Source organism: Hyla sarda, chromosome 3 (genome assembly GCF_029499605.1).
Source record: "Hyla sarda isolate aHylSar1 chromosome 3, aHylSar1.hap1, whole genome shotgun sequence".
NCBI lineage: Eukaryota > Metazoa > Chordata > Amphibia > Anura > Hylidae > Hyla > Hyla sarda.
The window spans coordinates 146150352-146173033 of record NC_079191.1 but is presented as its reverse complement, the minus strand read 5'-3'; the positions used below and the strand labels follow the sequence as shown (position 1 = coordinate 146173033).

The 22682-nt window shown below is 39.9% G+C and overlaps 1 protein-coding gene and 1 long non-coding RNA gene across 8 annotated transcripts in view; one reads left to right on the top strand and one right to left on the bottom strand.

Annotated features, from left to right (window-relative positions):
• The window catches only part of NLGN1 (neuroligin 1), an 896776-nt gene that overhangs the window by 309395 nt on the left and 564699 nt on the right, over window positions 1-22682 (bottom strand). The window contains exon 1 of one of the 6 annotated variants that reach the window (XM_056565213.1): window positions 17152-17269. The exons of the other annotated variants lie outside the window; for them this stretch is intronic. Coding sequence (XP_056421188.1) covers window positions 17152-17254 — 103 coding nt within the window. The 5' untranslated portion in view covers window positions 17255-17269. Of the gene's footprint in view, window positions 1-17151; window positions 17270-22682 lie in introns of those variants that run through there. 6 annotated transcript variants of the gene reach the window in all.
• LOC130361771 (uncharacterized) overlaps window positions 17272-22682 on the top strand; it is a 288138-nt gene continuing 282727 nt past the window's right edge. For both annotated transcript variants that reach the window (XR_008891150.1, XR_008891149.1), the window contains exon 1: window positions 17272-17847. This is a non-coding gene — a long non-coding RNA (uncharacterized LOC130361771). The remainder of the gene's footprint in view (window positions 17848-22682) is intronic.

Here is a 22682-nt window from a genome sequence, read left to right as displayed (position 1 = left end):
GTATTGCAAGTGTTTTGAGTGTAAACCTTTTTTTCACTGTTTGTCACTGAAATAGAAATAAAGAGAAATATGATTAGACCACCATAAAAAAAAACACCAAAGGCTACATCCTACTACAAATATATCATAAACAAGCTCCTGTTGATAGGATGTATCCATAATATGTACTTGGCAACACGTTCCTTCTGGCATTTTTATAAATATATTTTTGTTGTCATTTCAGTGACAATAATCATGTATTATTTAGCTCTGAATAACAGCGTTAAAGCTCATATCTTATTTTACAGAAAAGATAACAGGACTTCAGAGACATTTAAATTAAAAGGGTTGTCGACAATGAAAGAGAGATGAAAGGACGGCTGATCGCTAAATATTAACTGGTGCTTTTGAATTCACTTATTTAACTAGTGTAAATTTAAATGATAAATTTAATGTTATCCTGTCTCAAAACAAATAAATAAAATATATTAATGTGATTATGCTGTTTAAAACATTAAGAAAGGCAATTTTTTAAGGAGCATTAGCTCCATTGTACAATCTCTTCGACAAATAAAAACCTAGTCTAACACACGCCGGTCTAAATGAATCCCTCTTTAGAGCAAGGGCACATTGGATTCATGTAGAGACGCACATCTCTACATTAAGCTGTGGCACATATCAGCCTGTCTGTGCACCCTTACCAAATCTATGACAGCCCACAGCTGGCATAGATTTCAGCAACAATTTGTCAGTTTGCAGGCATAAATTGCAATCAATTTAACAGATCGATGACACCACCCTATGTGTGATGCCCACACCCACTGTACACCATGCTCTGCCCACTTGTCAAGCAAGGAACAAAGTGTCAAAAAGCTGCAAAGTTTTTTGTGCAAGCCTTTTTGTTTTCCCTAATAGAATCAATCCATTAAATGGAACATTTCTATCAGTCAAAAAATTATACATTTACCAAGCTGTGATATTAAACTAGAACAAACAGGGTTTCAGTAACCTCTTAAGGATGCAGGGTGTACCTGTATGCCCCACACCCGCTCCCATGATATATCACAGGGTCAGTCCCGGCACTTAGCAACGGCCGGGACCCGTGGCTAATACCAGACATCACCGATCGCGGTGATGTCTGGTATTGATCCCTTAGACGCGGCGATCAAAGTTGATGGCCATGTATAATATGTAAAAAATGCTTCCCAGCAGCTCAGTCGGGCTGATCGGGATAACCACGGTAAAACAGTGGTGTCCCGATCAGTTGCGGACACACGAGGAGGGTCCCTGCCTTCCTCCTTGGCGTCCCATCGACAATTGATTGCTCCATGCCTGAGATCCAGGCTGGAGCAATGGCATTGCCCATAGCATTGATCAGTGTATGCAATCAAGGTATTGCATGTTATAGTTCCCTATGGGGGCTATATACGTGTAAAAAAAAGTGTAAAATAGAGTTAATAAATGTGATTTAATCCCTTCCCTAATAAAAGTTTGAATCACTCCACTTTTCTCATAAAAAAAACGATGTAAACAAAAATAAATATAAACATATGTGGTATCTCCCCATATGTGGTATCTCCCCGTGTGTAAATGTCCGAACTATAAAAATATACTGTTAATAAACCGCACAGTCAATGGTGTACACATAAAAAAATTTCCAAAGTCCAAAATAGCATATTTTTTATCACTTTTTATACCATAAAAAATGAATATAAGGCGATCAAAAAGTCCCATCAAAACAAAAATGGTACCAATAAAAACTTCAGATAACGGTGCAAGAAAAGGGCCATAGTACATCTCTGTATGCAGAAAAATTTAAATTAATAGGGGCCAGAAGAGGGAATTTTTAAATGTATTAATTTTCGTGCATGTAGTTATGATTTTTACCAAAAGTAAAACAAAATCAAACCTATATAAATTGGGTGTCACTTTAATTACATGGATGGACCTACGAAATAAAGATAAGGTATAATTTTTTACTGAAAAATGCACTGTGTAGAAACGGAAGCCCCCAGAAGTTACAAAATTGCGCTTTTTTTTCAATTTTGGCCCACAAATATATTTTTTTGGTTTTGCCATAGATTTTTTGGTAAAATGACTGATGTCATTACAAAGTACAATTGGTGGCACAAAAAGCCATCATATGGGTCTGTAGGGGCAAAATTTAAAGGGGTATCATTTTTTAAAAGGTAAGGAGTAAAAATGGAAGTGCAAAAATAGAAAAACGCTGAGTATTTAAGGGGTTAATGATGATCCTGATGAATCACAAAAACAACAGGATCCCCTTTATTATGTTTCCTTTCTAGTCTAGATTAACAACATGGTTAAATGTAAGTTAATGGTAGATGTATGCCTGTACAGTTGTAAATATATGACATTGACTTCCTCTTTTCAAAGGTATCAAAGACAGTCAAAGGCATTTATCTATACAATTGAGGCAGTGAAACACGAACCTTGTGGCAGATGAAAAGGCAATATAACAAGTCGAAAAAAAAGAGCAATATAACAAGCATTGCTCATCCAATATTTAATACATGTATAGTGTCCTATCTGGTCTGTACCTTTATTTGGTTAATAGAAGACAACTCTCTTTTACCTCATGTTTGACTATCCATGTCTATGGGCACATTGGATGTATTCCTTGGAAGATTTATATGTTGAACATTTAATCCCAAGTTTGGTATTAACTTTACCTACAGTACTGTTCCTAAAATCTTACACTTTGGCAATAACATGTGTTCAACTTATCAGTGTATGACTCTTTTACAGGTACCCTGTTCACTCCAGTATAATAAAGTGAGGGAGGCCCATATTGGGTATCAAACATTGCCACCCACATTTTTTGGGAAAGGTGTGAATCTTCAAAAGATCTTTTAATACTGATAATAGAACAAATACTTTCATGTAAAGTAACTTGCATATCAACAATATATTTATCTCAAGCAACAAAAAAGATTTTAAAAAATATTAATTGCAGGATTATTGTCTTGCAGCATGCAACAATAAAATATAATCATAATTTTCCACTAAGTTAATAGCGCCTGATGACAAAGTCATTTAATATACTAATTAGTTCTTTATAAAATGAATATGTGTGTGACATCTACTGACAATAACAACATGATGTTCCCTACACATACATTTTTAAATGCTGCCACCACTCATTAAAGCATTACAATTAAGCACATCAAAAATGATGCAGTTACCATATAATCTGCAACTATATCTTATCGCTTTCTACCTATAAAACTAGGAAATGTTATTGACTAATTACAGCCAATGTTAAAGCCTCTCTATGCTTTTCAACACAATGGGGGAAATTTATCAAAACCTGTATAGAGGAAGAGTGGTGCAGTTGCCCATAGCAACCAATCAGTTTACTAATTTCATTTTCAAAGAGGCCTGTGAAAAATGAAAGTAGCGATATGATTGGTTGATATGGGTAACTGCACCAATCCTTCTCTGCACAGGTTTTGATAAATCTCCCCCAATGACTATAGTACACTGAACAAGGATTGAGTGGCCCCTTATAGTGCGAGAAGAATCTACTCAATCTGGGTTCTCATACATTTATGGCTCCCAAAGGAGTAGCAGAAGACCACCCCATTTAAGCAGACTTTGTGTAAAAGTTTGATACTGGAGATTGACCCCATCAATTTAAAAAGAATGGAGAACATTTTTAAAGTAACTGGAACTTCAATGAAAGCCTAAATAAATATTAGGAAGTCTGTCAGGATATGTCTTTTTTTTTAAGTCTGAAAAAAATGGCTTCAACAGATTTGACATGGCTGCGTAAGGTTTGATTTACATATGTTACATATGAAATAGTTGTCATCTATTGTGGTTTTGTTAGATGAAAAATGTTATATGCAACGTTTAGCGATCTGGCACTAGAATTCCTGGTAGTAACTGGGCTAAAGTTCTGTCTACAATAAAACTGCCACACACGAATAAATGAATAAACAAATTTTGATATACATGAATTTTGATAAGTGTACATAAATGTAATTGTGGTGTTCCCCCACCATTATGTTTTCAATATGTCTTCAGGGTTACATGTTTTTTTAGAGGGGGTCTAGTAATTGGATTTCTTCTATGATTAATTTTCAATAAAGCTTATTATTTGATTTTTGCATAAAGTGTATTTGTTTATGTATTTATTTATTCTTGTGTGGCAGGTTTTTTGTAGGCAGATATGTAGGTTGTGCCTGATCATATTTGTTAGTATTCATTTTAGATTTAGTCCTACTCAGATAGGTTTCATATGGATCATTTAAAGGTCTGTTGCCAGCTTAGTTTCAGCCAATAGAGTACTGGAGAAGACAGTGGGTGCAACTCATCAAGAATGCTGCATCTGGAGTTCATATATCCAGTTTTCCCATGGCTTGAGAACCTTTTTCATAAATGGGTACAATGAGGCTAATAATCTTATCTATATGAAATAACACAAAGAGGACAGAGTTGTCCAGCTAAAAATTTTGTATCCCCTATCCACAGGATAGGGGATAAGTATCTGGCCCAACCGATGGAAGCCTCAACGATCTCCAGAACGGGGCCCTGGCTTTTATATAGTGGTCTCTTAAACACTCTCTAACTTTATCTTAAAGTAAGAAATCTAGGAATAATTTAAGAACTAATGGAAGATAGTAAGAGAGATGTTTAGTACAGTTACCCATAGTATTTTATTATTTTTGGCTGTGAACACCACGATCCTTTATGTAAAAGTAGAAAGACCAGAGATACCTTAAGAATTAATGAAAGATAGTAAAGGAAATGTTAAGTACAGTTAATCACAGTACTTTATGAGTTTTACCTGTGTGCGATTAAGACTACAACAAAGCCTAAAGTGTAGTAGGAACCCGGCATGCACTCTATGATCTCTACGTCATTCGCCCGCACAAGTAAATAAGCAGTTTCCTCAGAGATTTTGCAGTTAATTAAACTTTACACAGAACATTATCATCTGCATATTGCTTTATTCATTGCAAACACCATTTCAGTGTACGTGGAAAATCATCAAATATCACATAACATTTAAGGCTTGTTAGTTTTAATCCTCTCTCATAAATGCAGAACATGTGAGTGTTCATAGGAAAATTAACAGTAAGGGTGATTGAGGATTATTACATCTTTAGCGGTCCACAAGAGCCTATTGTTAAGGGACAAACACTTTTAATGGATTTATGAACTGTTCCATTATCAATAAGGATAAGACAATGCACTTAGTATGGCTATATTTACATCACATCTGTGGTGCGCACTCACGGTTTATGCCAGGAAAATCTCCTGACATATATGACCAACATATTCTGGGGTCCTTATGGCATATCTGTGCAGCCACAAACATATGTAATTGTATTTTTTGGGCAGTGGCTCATGCATAGGCATACAGTTGCATATGTCAAGTCATATGTTTGGTTTTACAGTACGAATGACAAACTGATTTTAACTTATAGATGACAACATAACAGGTAAAGCAGTCAACAAATCTCAGTCAGAATTCTAGAATGCTTTACAACTACACAAAACTACTGTACCTTAAAACACAAATGTAGCTAAAAGAGTGGATCCACATCCAAGGGTTATTATGGTCATCACCGTTACATACTGTAGTAGCAGTGAATATACTGTTATAATGGCACTCTTTCTCTTTCATGCAGCTCCAGTGTCTAAGGCTAATGCTTGTGAATAAATATAGGTGGGAATGGAACTTGCTGCTTTAAAGGGGTACTCCAGTGTTCCAGCGTTTGTTCAGAACACTCAGAGCTGGAGGCCGTGATCATGATATCACGGTCACACCCTCTCATGATGCCACGCCCTCCTCCATTCATGTCTATGGGAGGGGGTGTGTGTCGGCTGACACACACCCTCCCGTAGACATGAATGGAGGGGGCGTGGTGTGACTTCACGAGCACTGCCACAGAAACCTGGCATTTGTTTAGAACACTGGGTTCTGTGGGAGATTGCGGGGTGGGGGGCTCCAGTAGTAGGACCCCCATGATCAGGATGTAAACCGTGTACTGGGTTAGGCACCCCAGGATACAGAAAAATCACGAACAAGGGAAACAACTCCACCACCAGCTTTTGTCAATCCAGACATAATTTAAACAAACAGTGTTCAATGAGAGCTTTCCCATCTCACAAGGATAAGATGTCTAGAAGCAGAAAACCCCTTTGAACCATGCCAAGCCCTTGTACAGCCCACAATTATCAGTGAATTGCCAGCACTGGTGGCCTTGGCTGTTGATTAACTGATATTGGAGGCTTTACCTGAACCTACCAATGCAGTATAGAAACACAAGATCCAGGTTCAGCCCTAGCTCTGCATGTAAGAGAGCCCATACAGCTAAAGACCAAGTATCATAGAATTGTGATCAAATTAAATGAAAAGGTTAGTTAAAAGTTCATACTGCATGTCTAAGCTAACAGCTCATGTGCTAGGGTTCCTTCAGCTGGGCCCATGGGCAGCGAATGACTAGCAGTAGACAATCTCATTAAAAGGGGTACTCCCTCCAGCACTAAACATTTTTTTAAATCCTGCTCAGGCTGCTGATATTTACAAAAAAACAGGATTTACCTCCAGCTGCCACCCTGATGCAACCCTTGTATGTCTTCCTGGTACCCGGAGTGGCTGACTGCAGCAATGAAAGGCACTAGGAGGAGGATCACAGCGAAGGCCTGTGGCAGTAATACCTGAGGAACCCTGGGAGCAGTGGAAGGTAGGTCCTGTTTTTTCTTTTAAATGCTGCCAATCTGGGAAGCATGTTTGAACTAATTTAGTGCAGGAAACCCCTTTTAAAGGGGTACTCCTGGGGAAAACTTTTTTTTTGTTTTAAATCAACTGGTGCCAGAAAGTTAAACAGATTTGTAAATTACTTCTATTAAAAAATCTTAATCCTTCCAGTACTTTTTAGGGGCCGTATACTACAGAGGAAATTCTTATATTTTTAGATTTCTCTGACATCATGACCCCAGTGCTCTCTGCTGACCTCTGCTGTCCATTTTACGAACTGTCCAGAACAGAAGAAAATCCCCATAGCAAACATATGCTGATGTGGACAGTTCATAAAATGGACAGCAGAGGTCAGCAGAGAGCACTGTGGCCATGATATCAGAGAAATCTAAAAAGAAAAGCATTTCCTCTGTAGTATATAGCCCCTATAAAGTACTGGAAGGATTAAGATTTTTTAATAGAAGTAATTTACAAATCTTTTCAAACAATAACCAACCCCTCATGACTGGTACCAGTTGCTTGATACATGGATGAAAAATAATATAAATAAATATATACATACTTACTGAGGAAAGGGCCGTGTTCTGCTTGTAAGTGCCCTGAAACGCGTCTAGGTGTATGATTTTATCACCGATATTTTACTCACCTCTGAAGGACCGATTGTGGGTCAAACCAGCAATACCATCTAAGTCTACACATCCAGGCGGCGTTGCCAAGCACCTGAGACGTCACACGTCATCAGGATACTACGAGGTCTGCACCACTAAGATTCCAACTACAGCAAAAGATCACGGGAGCGGCTATCATTCACACTGGTCTGTGGCAGGCACGCATGCCAGCGTCTTTTCACCACCCGAGATTTGCGGACCTCATCAGTTGTCCTCAGGTGACGTTACAGTGGGACTCTATTAAAGCTGGTAATTATTAACCCACCCATTCCTTTCAATATATCAGGATTCTATATCAGTTACGGGACTTTAACACATCTCTGGATTTTCAGTTGCCGGACTATTGAAAGTGACGTACTATATCTTTTTAATATTTTTTATATTTTTGTAGAAATACTAAATATATGTGTTTATTATATATTGCAAGTGTATGTTTAAGTAAATCTATTTCTTTTCCTCAGCACAAGGGCCCTGTGCAATGAGGCTAAGTTACATCAATGGACATTTTATATATTTTAATAAAATTGTATCCTATATTTGAAGCACGATACAGCTATTTATTTATATTATTTTTCATCCATGTATCAGGCAACTGGTACCAGTCTTGAGGGGTTGGTTATTGTTTGAAAATATTGTTTTAAATTTCCAGCACCTGGTGTAGGTGCACAACCTCCTTACCTCGGCTAGTTAATTGTGAGCTGCACAACCTCCTTGTTTTTTCTAATTTACAAATCTGTTTAACTTTCTGGCACCAGTTGATTTAAAAAAAAAAAAAAAGTTTTTCATGGGAGTACCCCTTTAAATAGTTTATCCAGGAGTAGAAAAACAGAACTGATGTCTTCGAAAATAGCACCACAGCTTTCCTCAGGTTGTGGGTTATATTGCAGCTCAGCTCCATTGAACTGAATGGAGCCAACGTGTAATATCCCACACAACCCACAGACAAGTGTGGTGGTGTTTTTCTAAATAGTGCAAAGTGCATTCATTTTCAGTTTTTATTAAAGGTGATGCTGACATCGACCACATACGGTAGCTGTGATTGGACATCAACAATGTAAAAAATAAGAAATAACCCAACAAGTCTAAAAATTATCTTAAACTTTTCAATAGCAACCTGCTCTGCCTGCAAGTAATGGGATCTTCCCTTAAAAGGGTTTAAAGGGGATTTTTTTTTATGAACTGGTGCCAGAAAGTTAAACAGATTTGTAAATTACTTTTATTAAAAAATCTTAATCTTTCTTGTACTTATTAGAGGCTGGATACTACAGAGGAAATTATTTTCTTTTGGGATTTCTTTTATGTCATGACCACAGTGCTCTCTGCTGACACCTTTACCCATTTTAGGAACTGTCCAGAGCTGCATATGTTTGCTATGGGGATTTTCTCCTGCTCTGGACAGTTCCTGACATGAACAGAGGTGTCAGCAGAGAGCACTGTGGTTGTGACAGAAAAGGTATCCCAAAAGAAAAGAATTTCCTCTGTAGTATACAGTCGCTAATAAGTACTCGAAGGATTGGGGTTTTTTACTAGAAGTAATTTACAAATCTGTTTAACGTTCTGGGCACCAGTTGATTTTAGAAAATAAAATAAAAAAAAACATTTGCCAACGGAGTACCCTTGTAATGTGGTGACATGTGGTGAAATTATAAATCCATTGATGAAATGTATTTAAAGCTTTGCCATGTATGACAGTCAATATTAACTCAATTATTACATATTCAAGGAATAACTTGAGGAACTTTTGAAGGACTTTCATGTCTTTTGGGATTAGCAGAAATCTGAAAGTAGAGGGTAATATTAAAATTTCTAACACCAGTATTAAAAGTGTAATTGATCATCATTAGTCTTAATTACAATGCTGGGTTTAGAAAAGATCTAATAGGATTATTGCACAGGTTAGTTACCATCTGTCCTTATTAATATAATAAACTAGTTGAGTACCCGGCAGTACACAATTGTCGCATTGTTAGGGGAGGTTTGGAGTATTTGAACCTTAATTTGAAACTAGTTTTGAATTAAATAGGCAAGTAGTAAATGCAGGAAACCTCTGTACCTATCAGACCCAATCCTGTTTCCTAACATTACCATATACATTACATTACACATCTAACCCTAAACCCTTCTTTAGTTGTTCAGTGCCTGTATAAATCACTTACCATGGTTGTGCATTGTTGTTGTTTTTAGGTTTGCTGCACACTCATACACTAGCCTTTACTTAAATAACTTGACTGTGTGTAAAAGAGCTAAAAATGTCTACTGAGGAACCAATGACACAAAACATTTTCCTCAAGGTGTGGAGCTACAATTTTACCTCTTTCCCTTTGGATTCAGCAGGGAAAGAGGTAAAATGGAAAGCCTGGCACATAGTTTTTACTTGAGAGCCGATCCCATGTGGCGAAGAAAAACACTGGTGGATTTTAAAATTCATACCGGAAAAATTCTGAGGTTATATCTACAGCAAATTTGCCACATGTGAAGTCAACCTCTTGGTAAAATCATAGAATCATTTGGTTGTATGCAGCCAGCTCTTGTGGTTTCACCTCAATGCTATTTTTAACATCTTATGAAATAGACTTCAGAAAAAAGTTGACTGTTCAGTGAATAAATAAATAATTTAAATAAATAACACATATGTACAATAGAACAATAAATGTATGCAGTTTTTGTGAATAAATTTTTTGTTGCCCCATGCTCACAAGAAAAGTAACCAAATATGTATTTCCTTTTCTTTCTTATTTTTGCACGTAAACTCAGGGAAGGGGTTTACTGCAAGTTTGTTCCTAATAATAAAATGCCAATGTAGCTGCAAATGTGATGAGGCACCAAGGCTGGTGGCATGATAGCACTCTGTTGGTGGCAAAGTGAGGGAGAACTGTGGCTGACAGTGTGATGAGGCAATGTGAGTGGAAAGATAAGGAGGCACTGTGGCTGGCAATATGATGAGGCACTGTGGCTGGCAATGTGATGAGGCACTGTGGCTAGAAATGTGATTAGGCACCGTGGCTGGCAATGTGATGAGGCACTGTGGCTAGAAAAGTCATGATGCACTGTGGCCAGAAATGTGATGAGGCACTGTGGCTAGAAATGTGACGAAGCACTGTGGCTAGAAATGTGATGAAGCATGGTGGCTGGCAATGTAAGGAGGCACTGTGACTGACACCATAATGAGGCACTGTACCTGACAATGTGAGGAGGCACTGTGATTGGCAATGTGATGAAGCACTGTGGCTGGTAATGTGAAGAGGCCCTGTGACTGGCACCGTGATGAGGCACTCTGATTGGTAACATGATGAGCCACTGTGATTGGCTATGCAATGACCCACTATGATGAAGCACTATAACTGCCATAGTACTATTTAAAGTAATGTAAGTTGATTTTGAATATAGCAAGAAGATGATTCATAGTTCAGAACTTAGGAGAGGTACGTTATGGCCAAAAAGATTATTTAATAAAAAGGCATTAAAAGTGACCTTTTCTGACCATACAGGTTTTGGTCTATGCCTGGTGCCAGGTCAGATCTAACCACCAAACAATACATCCTTATTTGCGGCATGATGTCCATCCTCAGCTTGACTGACAATCCTTATTCCTATTCTTTAAGTGAAAATGTTGCTTAAGGTTTACATATAATTGAGATTCACTCTGCATCAGTAGAAATACACACAAGTCATTATTGGAAAGCGAATGCAATGTAGATATGTCTTCTTCACCTAATGGAAAATTAACAAACTAAAGCAATATGGAAGAAAAGGTTCTGGCACAGTGACATTAATGGAATCATTTTATTGATGGCCACAAGACATGACACAGGCACATTTCAATTCATGTGGGATTACTGGGGCTCAGTGGAATAAATGGTCATTTATAGTCTTGTATGCAGTGAGATAGGCAGCCCTACAAGATGTCTCCTGCTGTGATTTCCAGTAATCCCATAGGATCTGTAAATGAGATTGTGCTTTGTCTTAAGACTTTTTTAAGTCAAAGTGTCTATCAATAAATTGATTCAGGTTGTCTACAGACTTAGATTATTTTCTCCCATATAGCTGATTCCCAATATGGTTGGCGTTTGCTTCAGCTGTCTATTGATTTTGAAGTACCAGAGTCCTGAAGTGAACAGAACACTAGTTTGGCTTCCTATTTACTGGAATAAATGCAATATCCACAGGAAAACTGAACAATATTTTATGAGCAGTAAATCAGACTCAGATTTTCTATACTTTGTTAACGTCAGCTATTTAATGACAGAGAACATACCATAGGATTCAGAAGTGTGTCCAGAGAATAAGGTGATGACAGGCCAAACACTGTTTAATATGAGATATTTTATTAAAAAAATATGTTCAATGTAAAACTTTAATATTCACATAATTCCCTAAATGCTATGATAAAATAGTGTTCGGTGTATACTATGCCTGTAAAGGAATTTGTAATAGAAATTCTCTTACTCAAGCAATATAACACTATACAAGAAAGCCACAATACATATCTTTAAAAAATAATAATAATAATTTGGCTTTATTTTAAAGATGATTTATTATACCTCAGCCCAATCCAGCTAGAGAAGAAACATAAATAGCTCCATAATATTATTATATTAAATTGAGATAATATTGGGTTTAAGATAAAGGTTTTCAGTGGAGAAACCTTATAATCACCCCTTTAGAACATATATGTGTCCATTACAAGTTAGAGGGTATTTAATGTTGTTTATTCAACTGTCAACTTGTTAATTTCAAAATGTTCATAATTGTATTTTATTTTGGCTCTGCGTTTATCCCAGTGCAGAAAGTGTTAAACGGCTGGTCAAGGTCTTCTCTAAACCCAGTGTTGGAGGGTCTACAAGTGTGCGGGCAGAAGCTCTGTACATGATCACTATTGCTATGTCTATGATGGTGTGGGAAGGGGTTGAAGTGTCAATTTTAATTAAATTGTAAATACTAAAATATATTTATTTATTATAATTAATGTAACAAATAAATAGTAAATTAAAGCGTTCAATACTTTATATACAACAATTGTGAACGCTGTTGAACAGAACAGGATAATACTCAGGAAATAAAGGAAAAAGAGAACTAAAAGGGAGATAAACCCAGCCGAGACTATCTACAGATAGCAAAGCATGTAAATAGAGCTATACACAATTCAATCGTAAAACTATAGATTATAGGCAGTGTTATAAAGGAACAGCATCAGTTGCAGCATCACAGTGTGTATATACACATGTGGAAATAAAGGTGTTGATAGGAATCCAGTACTATCAACAATAGCTGACAATCACAGTAATGGAGATAAATACACGGACCAGAGGTGTCAATTAAAAAGACAATCCCTTTAGAACTGTTTCACTCAAGCTGGATGGTTTAAACTGAAAGCTGGGCTGCCAATGCTAGCAAATATGTCAAATAAAGCTCTTTAAATCCCATCCCAACCCTACAGATGCTTGTTCACTGATGAATGATGTTAGAGGTATAGTTGATACGGTATTTATCAACTATAATAGCAGCATTCTTTTTACTTAGGGTACTAAAAATAGGGATAGGGAAAAACATTCAGGGGAAGGTGTCTTGTGTAGTACTGTTGGAACACTGGGGTGTTGCCCCTCCCCCCCCTCGAAAAAAAATGGGTGATTCCTTAACTTTAAGGAATCACCCAATATAATTGAGGTAGCATTAAAATGGAAAAATTATGCTATACCATGGAGTAACCAACCAGGGATGACCAGTTCAAGAACTCATCAATGGAAGTAAAGTAGGAGAATAAAGCAGAGAAGGAACTCTCTTTGGCACTGCCAGTAAATTCTCCAAGGATTCACTCAATTTGAGGATGAAAGTGCAACCCCCAATACACACTATTGCTTTCACTGTTTTCATTTTGTTATGTTTAATTAAAAAAAAAAAAACTCTGCACCCCAATTCTCTTTCCCATCAACAGGAAGAGATACAATCCAAGACATGGTGTCCAGTGGAGGAACATGTGACCATTACAATGTCACCCAGCCTTCTCCATTGCATCTGCCCTACTTTCATGCAGGGCATTCCAATGGAGGGGACTGAGTAAGGTTATGGTCACATGTTCCACCACAGTACACAACATCATAGAAGGGATTCCCATCTGCTGGGTATAGAGAGGACAGGGAATTGGGGTGGTGAGCTTATCATTACACATAATGGAGACAAGAGGGGGCCTTCTTTTCAGTATCCTGCATGTTGGGCGGTTTTAATGGTCACCCAATGAATATCTCATGGTCATTTCTATTAAAAAGGCCCTCACTGCCATCTGGAAAAGTGTATGTAAGCAGCAATCACTGTTTAGCTTTAACAATTGTACTGCCTATACCAGTGATGGCGAACCTATGGCACGCGTGCCACAGGTGGCACACCGAGCCCCCTCTGTGGGCACGTGGCCACAGGCCCCCGTCACATTCCGGACATCCCTGTGTCCCGAAAGGTCATTTCAGGACACAAGGATGTCCCGGTTACCTCTCTGCGGTCCCGCGTTAGCTTTAAAAACGTAGGGACCGTCGGGAGGTAGAGCACGCAGGGACGTCACGTCACTGACGTCCCATGCGTGCCCCCGTACAGCAGAGCGGAGCATCCGGGAGGACCAAGGATGACGCGCGCATGGTAAGTGACCAGCGGGACATAATCTTCGGTATTCCAACACAGACATACAGCCTCCAGCCATACACTGTATATGGCTGGAGGCTGTATGTCTGTGGGGGGACACTGCCTGTCTAATGTGGGGGAACTCTGTCTGCCTAATGTGGGGTAACACTGCCTGCCTAATGTGGGGAAACACTGCCTGCCTAATGTGGGGGAACACTGCCTGTCTAATGTGGGGTAACACTGCCTACCTAATGTGGGGCAACTGCCTGCCTAATGTGGGGGAACTCTGCCTGCCTAATGTGGGGGAACACTGCCTGCCTAATGTGGGGGAACTCTGCCTGCCTAATGTGGGGGAACACTGCCTGTCTAATGTGGGGGAACTCTGCCTGCCTAATGTGGGGGAACACTGCCTGCCTAATGTGGGGGAACACTGCCTGTCTAATGGGGGGGTAACACTGCCTGCCTAATGTGGGGGAACTCTACCTGCCTAATGTGGGGGAACTCTGCCTGCCTAATGTGGGGGAACTCTGCCTGCCTAATGTGGGGGAACTCTGACTGCCTAATGTGGGGAACACTGCCTGCCTAATGTGGGGGAACACTGCCTGCCTAATGTGGGGGAATACTCCCTGTCTAATGTGGGGGAACTCTGCCTGCCTAATGTGGGGGAACTCTACCTGCCTAATGTGGGGGAACTCTGACTGCCTAATGTGGGGAACACTGCCTGCCTAAGGTGGGGGAACTCTGCCTGCCTAATGTGGGGGAACTCTACCTGCCTAATGTGGGGGAACTCTGCCTGCCTAATGTGGGGGAACTCTGCCTGCCTAATGTGGGGGAACTCTGACTGCCTAATGTGGGGAACACTGCCTGCCTAATGTGGGGGAACACTGCCTGCCTAATGTGGGGGAATACTGCCTGTCTAATGTGGGGGAACTCTGCCTGCCTAAGGTGGGGGAACTCTGCCTGCCTAATGTGGGGGAACACTGCCTGTCTAATGTGGGGGAACACTGCCTGTCTAATGTGGGGGAACACTGCCTGTCTAATGTGGGAAACAAAAGAAGAACAGGCGCTCCCTTGTGGAGAATCAACGGGATCACAGGTGCATGAGAAGGGAGGGTAAAAATGAAGGCTCACCCTGCCAGGTTGTGCAATTTCCCACACAACAAGGATCTGCGTTTGTAATATAGTGAACTGGTTCTGCAGCCTTCCTGGAATCGACAGAAATGCAGAGGCGAAAGCTTCAGGGGTGCAGGAATACAGGCGCTGACCAAGAAGGGGACCAGTGAAGCCAGGAAGATATCAAACAGCTTTAATCCAATGCGACGCGTTTCACCGCGGTTTCATCAGGCAATGAGCGGTGAAACGCGTCGCATTGGATTAAAGCTGTTTGATATCTACCTGGCTTCACTGGTCCTCTTCTTGGTCAGCGCCTGTATTCCTGCACCCCTGAAGCTTTCGCCTCTGCATTTCTGTCTAATGTGGGGGAACACTGCCTGTCTAATGTGGGGGAACACTTCCTGTCTAATGTGGGGGAACACTGTCTGTCTAATGTGGGGGGAACTATACTGCCAACCTTGTGGGGGGGTATTATACTGCCAACCTTGTGGTGGGAATTATACTGCCAACCTTGGGGGGGGGAATTATACTGCCAACCTTGTGGGGGGGGGGGAATTATACTGCCAACCTTGTGGGAGGAAGTATACTGCCAACCTTGTGGGGGGAACTATACTGCCAACCCTAATGTGGGGGAACTATACTGCCAATCTAATGTGGGGGAATTATACTGCACCCAATGTGGGGGAACTATACTGCCAACCCTAATGTGCGGGAAACTATACTGCACCTAATGTGGGGGAACTATACTGCCAACCTAATGTGGGGGAACTATAGTACACCCAATGTGGGGGAACTATACTGCCAACCCTAATGTGGGGAACTATACTGCCAACCCTAATGTGGGGAACTATACTGCACCTAATGTGGAGAACTATATTGCCAACCTAATGTGGGGGGAACTATACTGCCAACCTTGTGGGGGGAACTATACTGCCAACCCTAATGTGGGGGAACTATACTGCCAACCTAATTTGGGGGAACTATACTGCACCCAATGTGGGGGAACTATACTGCCAACCCTAATGTGCGGGGAACTATACTGCACCTAATGTGGGGGAACTATACTGCCAACCTAGTGTGGGGGGAACTACAGTACACCCAATGTGGGGGAACTATACTGCAAACCCTAATGTGGGGAACTACACTGCCAACCCTAATGTGGGGAACTATACTGCACCTAATGTGGAGGACTATACTGCCAACCTAATGTGGGGGGAACTATACTGCCAACCTAATGTGGGGGGACTATGCTGCCAACCTTGTGGGGGGAACTATACTTCCTACCCTAATGTGGGGGAACTATACTGCCAACCTAATGTGGGGGAACTATACTGCACCAAATGTGGGGGAACTATACTGCCAACCCTAATGTGCGGGGAACTATACTGCACCTAATGTGGGGGAACTATACTGCACCTAATGTGGGGGAACTATACTGCATCTAATGTGGGGGAACTATACTGCCAAGCTAATGTGGGGAACTATACTGCCAAGCTAATGTGTATTCTGATTTAATTGCTGTGCTGGCACTTTAAGGGGAAAAAAAGTTGGCGTGCATTACGGTTCGGGCACTCGGGCTCAAAAAGGTTCGCCATCACTGGCCTATACCATGTTTTCTATTGGGCACGATTAAGAAAGATCCTTCATTAAGGCTAGGTTTTTTCAGGCATATTTTATATTTAAGAATGCGGATGCAAAATTGTGAAGAAATTAAGAATGCTGTCACACTCTGCACTCTGTCTGCTGCTGCCTCTGTGTCTCAGCTCCGGCGCACGCGTCCCCCTCTCCTTGGGTACGCGCGCGCCGGAGCTCTGAAATTTAAAGGGCCAGTGCGCCCATAATTACTGTTTGCACCTGACACCACATTATAAGTCCCTACACCTCCCACACTTCCCTGCTGGATCTTCAGTGCCCCTAGCCTGAGATTAAGCGTTCCAGACCTTCCCACTACGTTATTTGATACCGCACCTTTGCTGCCTGCCTGCCTTGACCTTCTGCTACATTTGATTTTGCTACTGCCTTATCCTCTGGTACCTCGCCTTGCCCAGCTACCTGTGTGGTGGAGCTGTGTCGGGGGTAGCGACCTGGGTGTCGCCTGCCGCAGCAAGCCTATCCTGCCTTGCGGCACCTTAGACCTGAAGACCAGCAGTACCATAGACTCCGTTCCCCAATACGGTCCGTGTCATCAGCCACACAGGTTAGATGATCCACATCCAGCTCCGTTACAGCAAGATCTGACCTTGGATCCTGCTGGGGTTCCTCAGCCTGATAGTCCGGATATCACTTTCATCATTGCACTCCAGTCACAGCAGTTGGCCAACCGGCACAGCAGTTGAGCCAGTTATCCACCATGATGCAGCAGTTGCTAACTGCTCAGCAGCAACCGTCACAACCACAGCCTCCTCCAGTGCTGCCTTCCACTGCCACCGTCTCCTCCGGAACAAAACTCTGCTTGACACTTCCAGAGAAATATGTGGGGACCTTTGGATAGGGGAAAAGATGTCTTAGGGCCGGAGTACCCCTTTAATGTTTTGAGTGCAATTTTTTTTTCAGTTACAAGTTTCCAATTGGAAGAATTTATTTTTGACTTCTTGTACAAACTGAAAACTGGAGAATTTTGTTTTGTTGCTAGAGTACTTCTTTAGAACCACCGTTTATTTAATGGAAAAAGCAGCAGAAAACTTGCTCAGAATATCTGCGATAGTTGCCTTAACTTTTTTTTAATGTTTTCTACACTTATTCTCGCAGGTAAGAGAGCACTTTCATAAAGTGTAAAACTTTAATTAGAAAATGTCAGAGCAAATTGTATCTGTGCGTTCACAATACTAATTAAGCTGGGAGTTAACAGTGTTAAGATGATGGAACATTTCTAATTGTTGGGCTTCAGACAATGCCAAATTAGATGCACAGCTAAATCAACGTAATGTAAAAAGCCATTTACCTGCCTCATAACTATTGCAACACGCTCCAGGCAATGTATTCAAGGCTGGCAAAGGTCGTGATTGCAAGATTGTGTTTTTCTTCTGACAACCGAGATTCAATCACTCCAGACTTGGACGATTGAGGTCAGCATCCACATGTATCCATGTATCTTACGTCATATATTTGTCTATGATTACAAAGTAGGGCAGGCTAAATGTACTTGATGCCCCGTTTTAATGTGTATTCCACATTGAATGTCGCTTTTTTAACATAACAAAGAAAGTTTGATCTATTAGACCCTTACTGACTATAAAAAGCACAATCTATTGTTAAATGAATACATCTACTGCTACTTTAATCATTCCCCGACAATACATTTCCATTATAAAGGTATGAATAGAATATTATCCATGCATCTATGAATGAACACTATTCTAACAAAATTTACATATTAGTAATTAAATTCCACAGGTGAGTATACAGTAGAGTGCGGAAAATGCAATGCCATTAACATAATAGATGCATTCACATGAGCTTTTGGTAAAAAAAAAAATATATAATAATAATAATAAATTTATCCTAAATTTGCTTAACCCTTTAAGCACTAAGAGCATTTTGGCCTTAAGGACTCAGACAATTACATTTTTTACGTTTTCATTTTTTCTTCCTCGCCTTCAAAAATCATAACTCTTTTTATATTTTCATCCACAGACTAGTGTAAGAGCTTGTTTTTTGCGCAACCAATTGCCCGTTGTAATACCATCACTCACTTTACCATAAAATCCATTGCCAACCCAAAAAATACTATTTGTGTGGGAAAATTTAAAAGAATACCGCAATTTAGCTAATTTTGGAAGGCTTTGTTTTCGCGCCGTAATATTTACGGTAAAAATGACATGTGTTCTTTATTCTTTGGGTCAATATGATTAAAATGATACCCATGAATACATATTTTTCTATTATTGTTGCGCTTTAAAAAAATCACAAACTTTTAAACCAAATTAGTACGTTTTAAATCCCTCTATTTTGAAGACCTATAACTTTTTCATTTTTCATTATAAGCAGCGGTATGAGGGCTCATATTTTGTGCCGTGATCTGTACATTTTATTGCATATATAAAACTTTTAATACATTTTTTATCAATTTTTGGGGGAATAAAATGTTATAAAGAAGCAGCAATTTTGGCCATTTTTTTTTTTTTTTTTTTTTACGTTCACGTTGTTCACTGTACGGTATCATTAACATTACATTTTAATATTTTCGATATTTACGCATGCGGCGATACCAAATATGTTTATGCATTTTTTATTACATTTTTTTTTACACTTTTTGTAGATGAAATGGGGAAAATTGGACAAATTACATTTTCATGGGGGAGGGGATTTTTCTATTTTTTTAAAACTTTTTTTACTTTTATTTTTACACTTTAATAGTCCCCATAGGGGACTATTTATAGCAATCATTCGATTGCTAATACTGTCCAGTGCTATGCAAAGGGCATAGCACTGATTCATGTTATCAGTCATCTTCTGCTCTGGTCTGCTCGATCTCAGACCAGAGCAGAAGACCCGTGGAAGGCAGCAGTTCTGCCGTCCTGGATGATCGGATTGCTGCGGCAGCGCTGCGGGCAATCCGATCATCCATTTTAGTGACCGCAGTGCCACAGATGCCATGATCTGTATTGATCACAGCATCTGAGGGGTTAATGGCGGACATCCGCACAATCGCGGATATCGGCCATTACCGGCGGGTCCCTGGCTGCTATCAGCAGCCGGGACCTGCCGCGCATGACCCGAGCATCGTTCCGTAAATGTACATCCTGGTGCTTTAAGTACCACCTCACCAGGATGTACATTTACGTCCTGCATCGTTAAGGGGTTAAAGGGGTTTTTCTACAAAGCAAAATCAGTAAAATCAAATGAGTACTATATATATATATATATATATATATATATATATATATATATATATATTACAGATGTAGCCATGGTTAACCCAACACAGCAATGTGTTGTGTTGGGATACCCTAATGCTCTAAATAAGGCCAAAATTTAAATTAGGTTTGTGTAACCCATTTGTGTAGACTGTCATAACAACAGGACACAACAATATGTATATATATATATATATATATATATATATATATATATATATATATAACAGGATATGGGGGTACCAGGTTTCAGGAAATGTATATATCTTTTAGGGAATGCAGGGAAAAATATGCAAAATCCAGAAATGGTTAAATCATGGGCAAAATTTAGCTTTCTGGGAACTTTCTGGGAAGTACTGTTAATGGGCCTGAATTTCTACGGGATGAATAGCAGGTTTGGTAGTGGGGTCTTTCATCCTCTTCTTAGGCACCTCTAGGTTTTCAAATTAGCCCAGCTCAGCATTAGTGCCAAAGTCAGCTCATCTCTGGGTTTAAAGGGGTACTCTGCCCCTAGACATCTTATCCCCTATCCAAAGGATAGGGGAAAAGATGTCTGATCGCGGGGGTCTTCCCGCTGTGGATCCCCATCATCTCCCTGCTTCACCCAGTGTTCCTTTAGAGCATTGGGTGCAGCGCTGAAAGGCTTGTGACATCACGGCCGTGCCCGCTCATGACGTCACGGCAATGCCCCCCTTAATGCAAGTCTATGGGAGGGGGTGTGACGGCCGTCACACCCCCTCCCATAGACTTGCATTGAGGTAGCATGGCCGTAACATCATGAGTGGGATGTGACCCGTAATGTCAGAAGCCTCTGCCCTGCATCGCCAGTCATCCGGCAGGGGGGGAAGTCCGCTCTGGGCACCGGATGTCTGGGGAGCCGTAGCCGAGATTGTGGGGGTCTTCAGTGGCGGGACCCCTGCAATCAGACATCTTATCCCCTCTCCTTTGGATAGGGGATAAGATGTCTAGGGGTGGAGTAAGTTAGGTTAGAGTCAGTCTGCATAAAAGGCTGTGAGTAACCTGCATCACTGATGTGAATTTAAATTCAGAGGTTTGCAGCCTCAAAAGGGAGACTATGTGACCTGTCAGTAAAACATTTTGTTGTCTACTCTGTTGGGTGGCTGGTAGTAAGCCACTTGTATAGACAGGGAAGTTTTAAAGGCAAGTATTATTTTGTGTTCTGCCAAAATGTGAAGGCTGTATTTGTTTTGTTACTCAAAAATAAAGAGTAGGCAAATATGTTTGCCTAAATATTATCAATGCTGAGCTTTGTAATAGAGTAAATTGTATTTTTGCAGCAATAGTTTATCCAAATCTTCTGCTACCGCCATAAATAATCGTGCCTTTTCTAAGAATCTACATAAAAGGCTAACATGTTAGTTAGCATGAAATATACTATTTATTGATAATTATTTTTCTACTACAATAATACACGGTGGTAGCCTGGCAATGGCATTTTATTTCTTCCAGCTGGAATACTATTAGATTTTGTCATTCAAAGATTACTTCGCCAATTTAACATCTGCTCATTATTTGCCTATTCCATTATATCACAGCAAGGTAAAGCTAGGATTTCCAGCAAGAGTAATAATAACTGGAATGGCTTAGCTCAACCTTAAGCTTGTTTCTGTATGAAAGTGTACACGCCTCAATCTTTTCCAGACATAAAAAATATGTTGTGATATTTTCTACAATGTAGTAACAGAACAAATAAATATTGCCGAAAACAACTAAACACACACGCTTACACATACAAACACACACACAAACACACACACACACATATATACACCAAAATAAGCTAAATATGGCACTCCAGCAATCCAAATAGTGAAAAAAAAGTGATTTCACCGAATCAATCCATAAAAAAATGCAACGTTTCAACCCTCTCAATGGGGTCTTTCTCAAGTCGCCTTATATCTATTGGATTGTAAATTCTTCACAGTGCCACTATACCATATGTATATATATATATATATATATATATATATATATATATACATACATACATATACCAGTGAACAGGAGTCAAGTCCTGGAAAAAAAAAAGTGAGGGAACTCATCCAAGATTACAACTTAAGGGCTGGTCCTGCAGGACTCTTGCAAATGGGAATGGGGTTCCTGCTGTGAAAAAAAGTGCCGAAACTCAGTTCCCATGCGTTCCTGCATGACTTTGTATGGACTGATTGGGTGAATGAATCACTTTTTTTCACTATTTGGATTGCTGGAGTGTCATCTTTACCTCATTTTGGTGGATTTTTTCTTTGGAGTGAGGCTTTGGTCAGGTCTCTGGAGGAGATAGAGCACTTGCCTTTTATCTATTGGATTGTAAATTCTTCACAGTGCCACTACACCATATGTATATATATATATATATATATATATATATATATATATATATATATATATTTATATATACATACATATACCAGTGAACAGGAGTCAAGTCCTGGAAAAAAAAAGTGAGGGAACTCATCCAATATTACAACTTAAGGGTTGGTCCTGCAGGACTCTTGCAAATGGGAATGGGGTTCCTGCTGTGAAAAAAAGTGCTGGAACTCAGTTGCCATGCGTTCCTGCAGGACTTGAGCCCTGCCAGTGAACTGATTAATTGGTATGTGACCATATCTTGATCATATATTGTAATCCATTACAGTTATGGATAAATGTGGTATCCAACAAGAGAGATGTGTTAAGAGCATTTGGTGGTAGATAGAAAATTATATT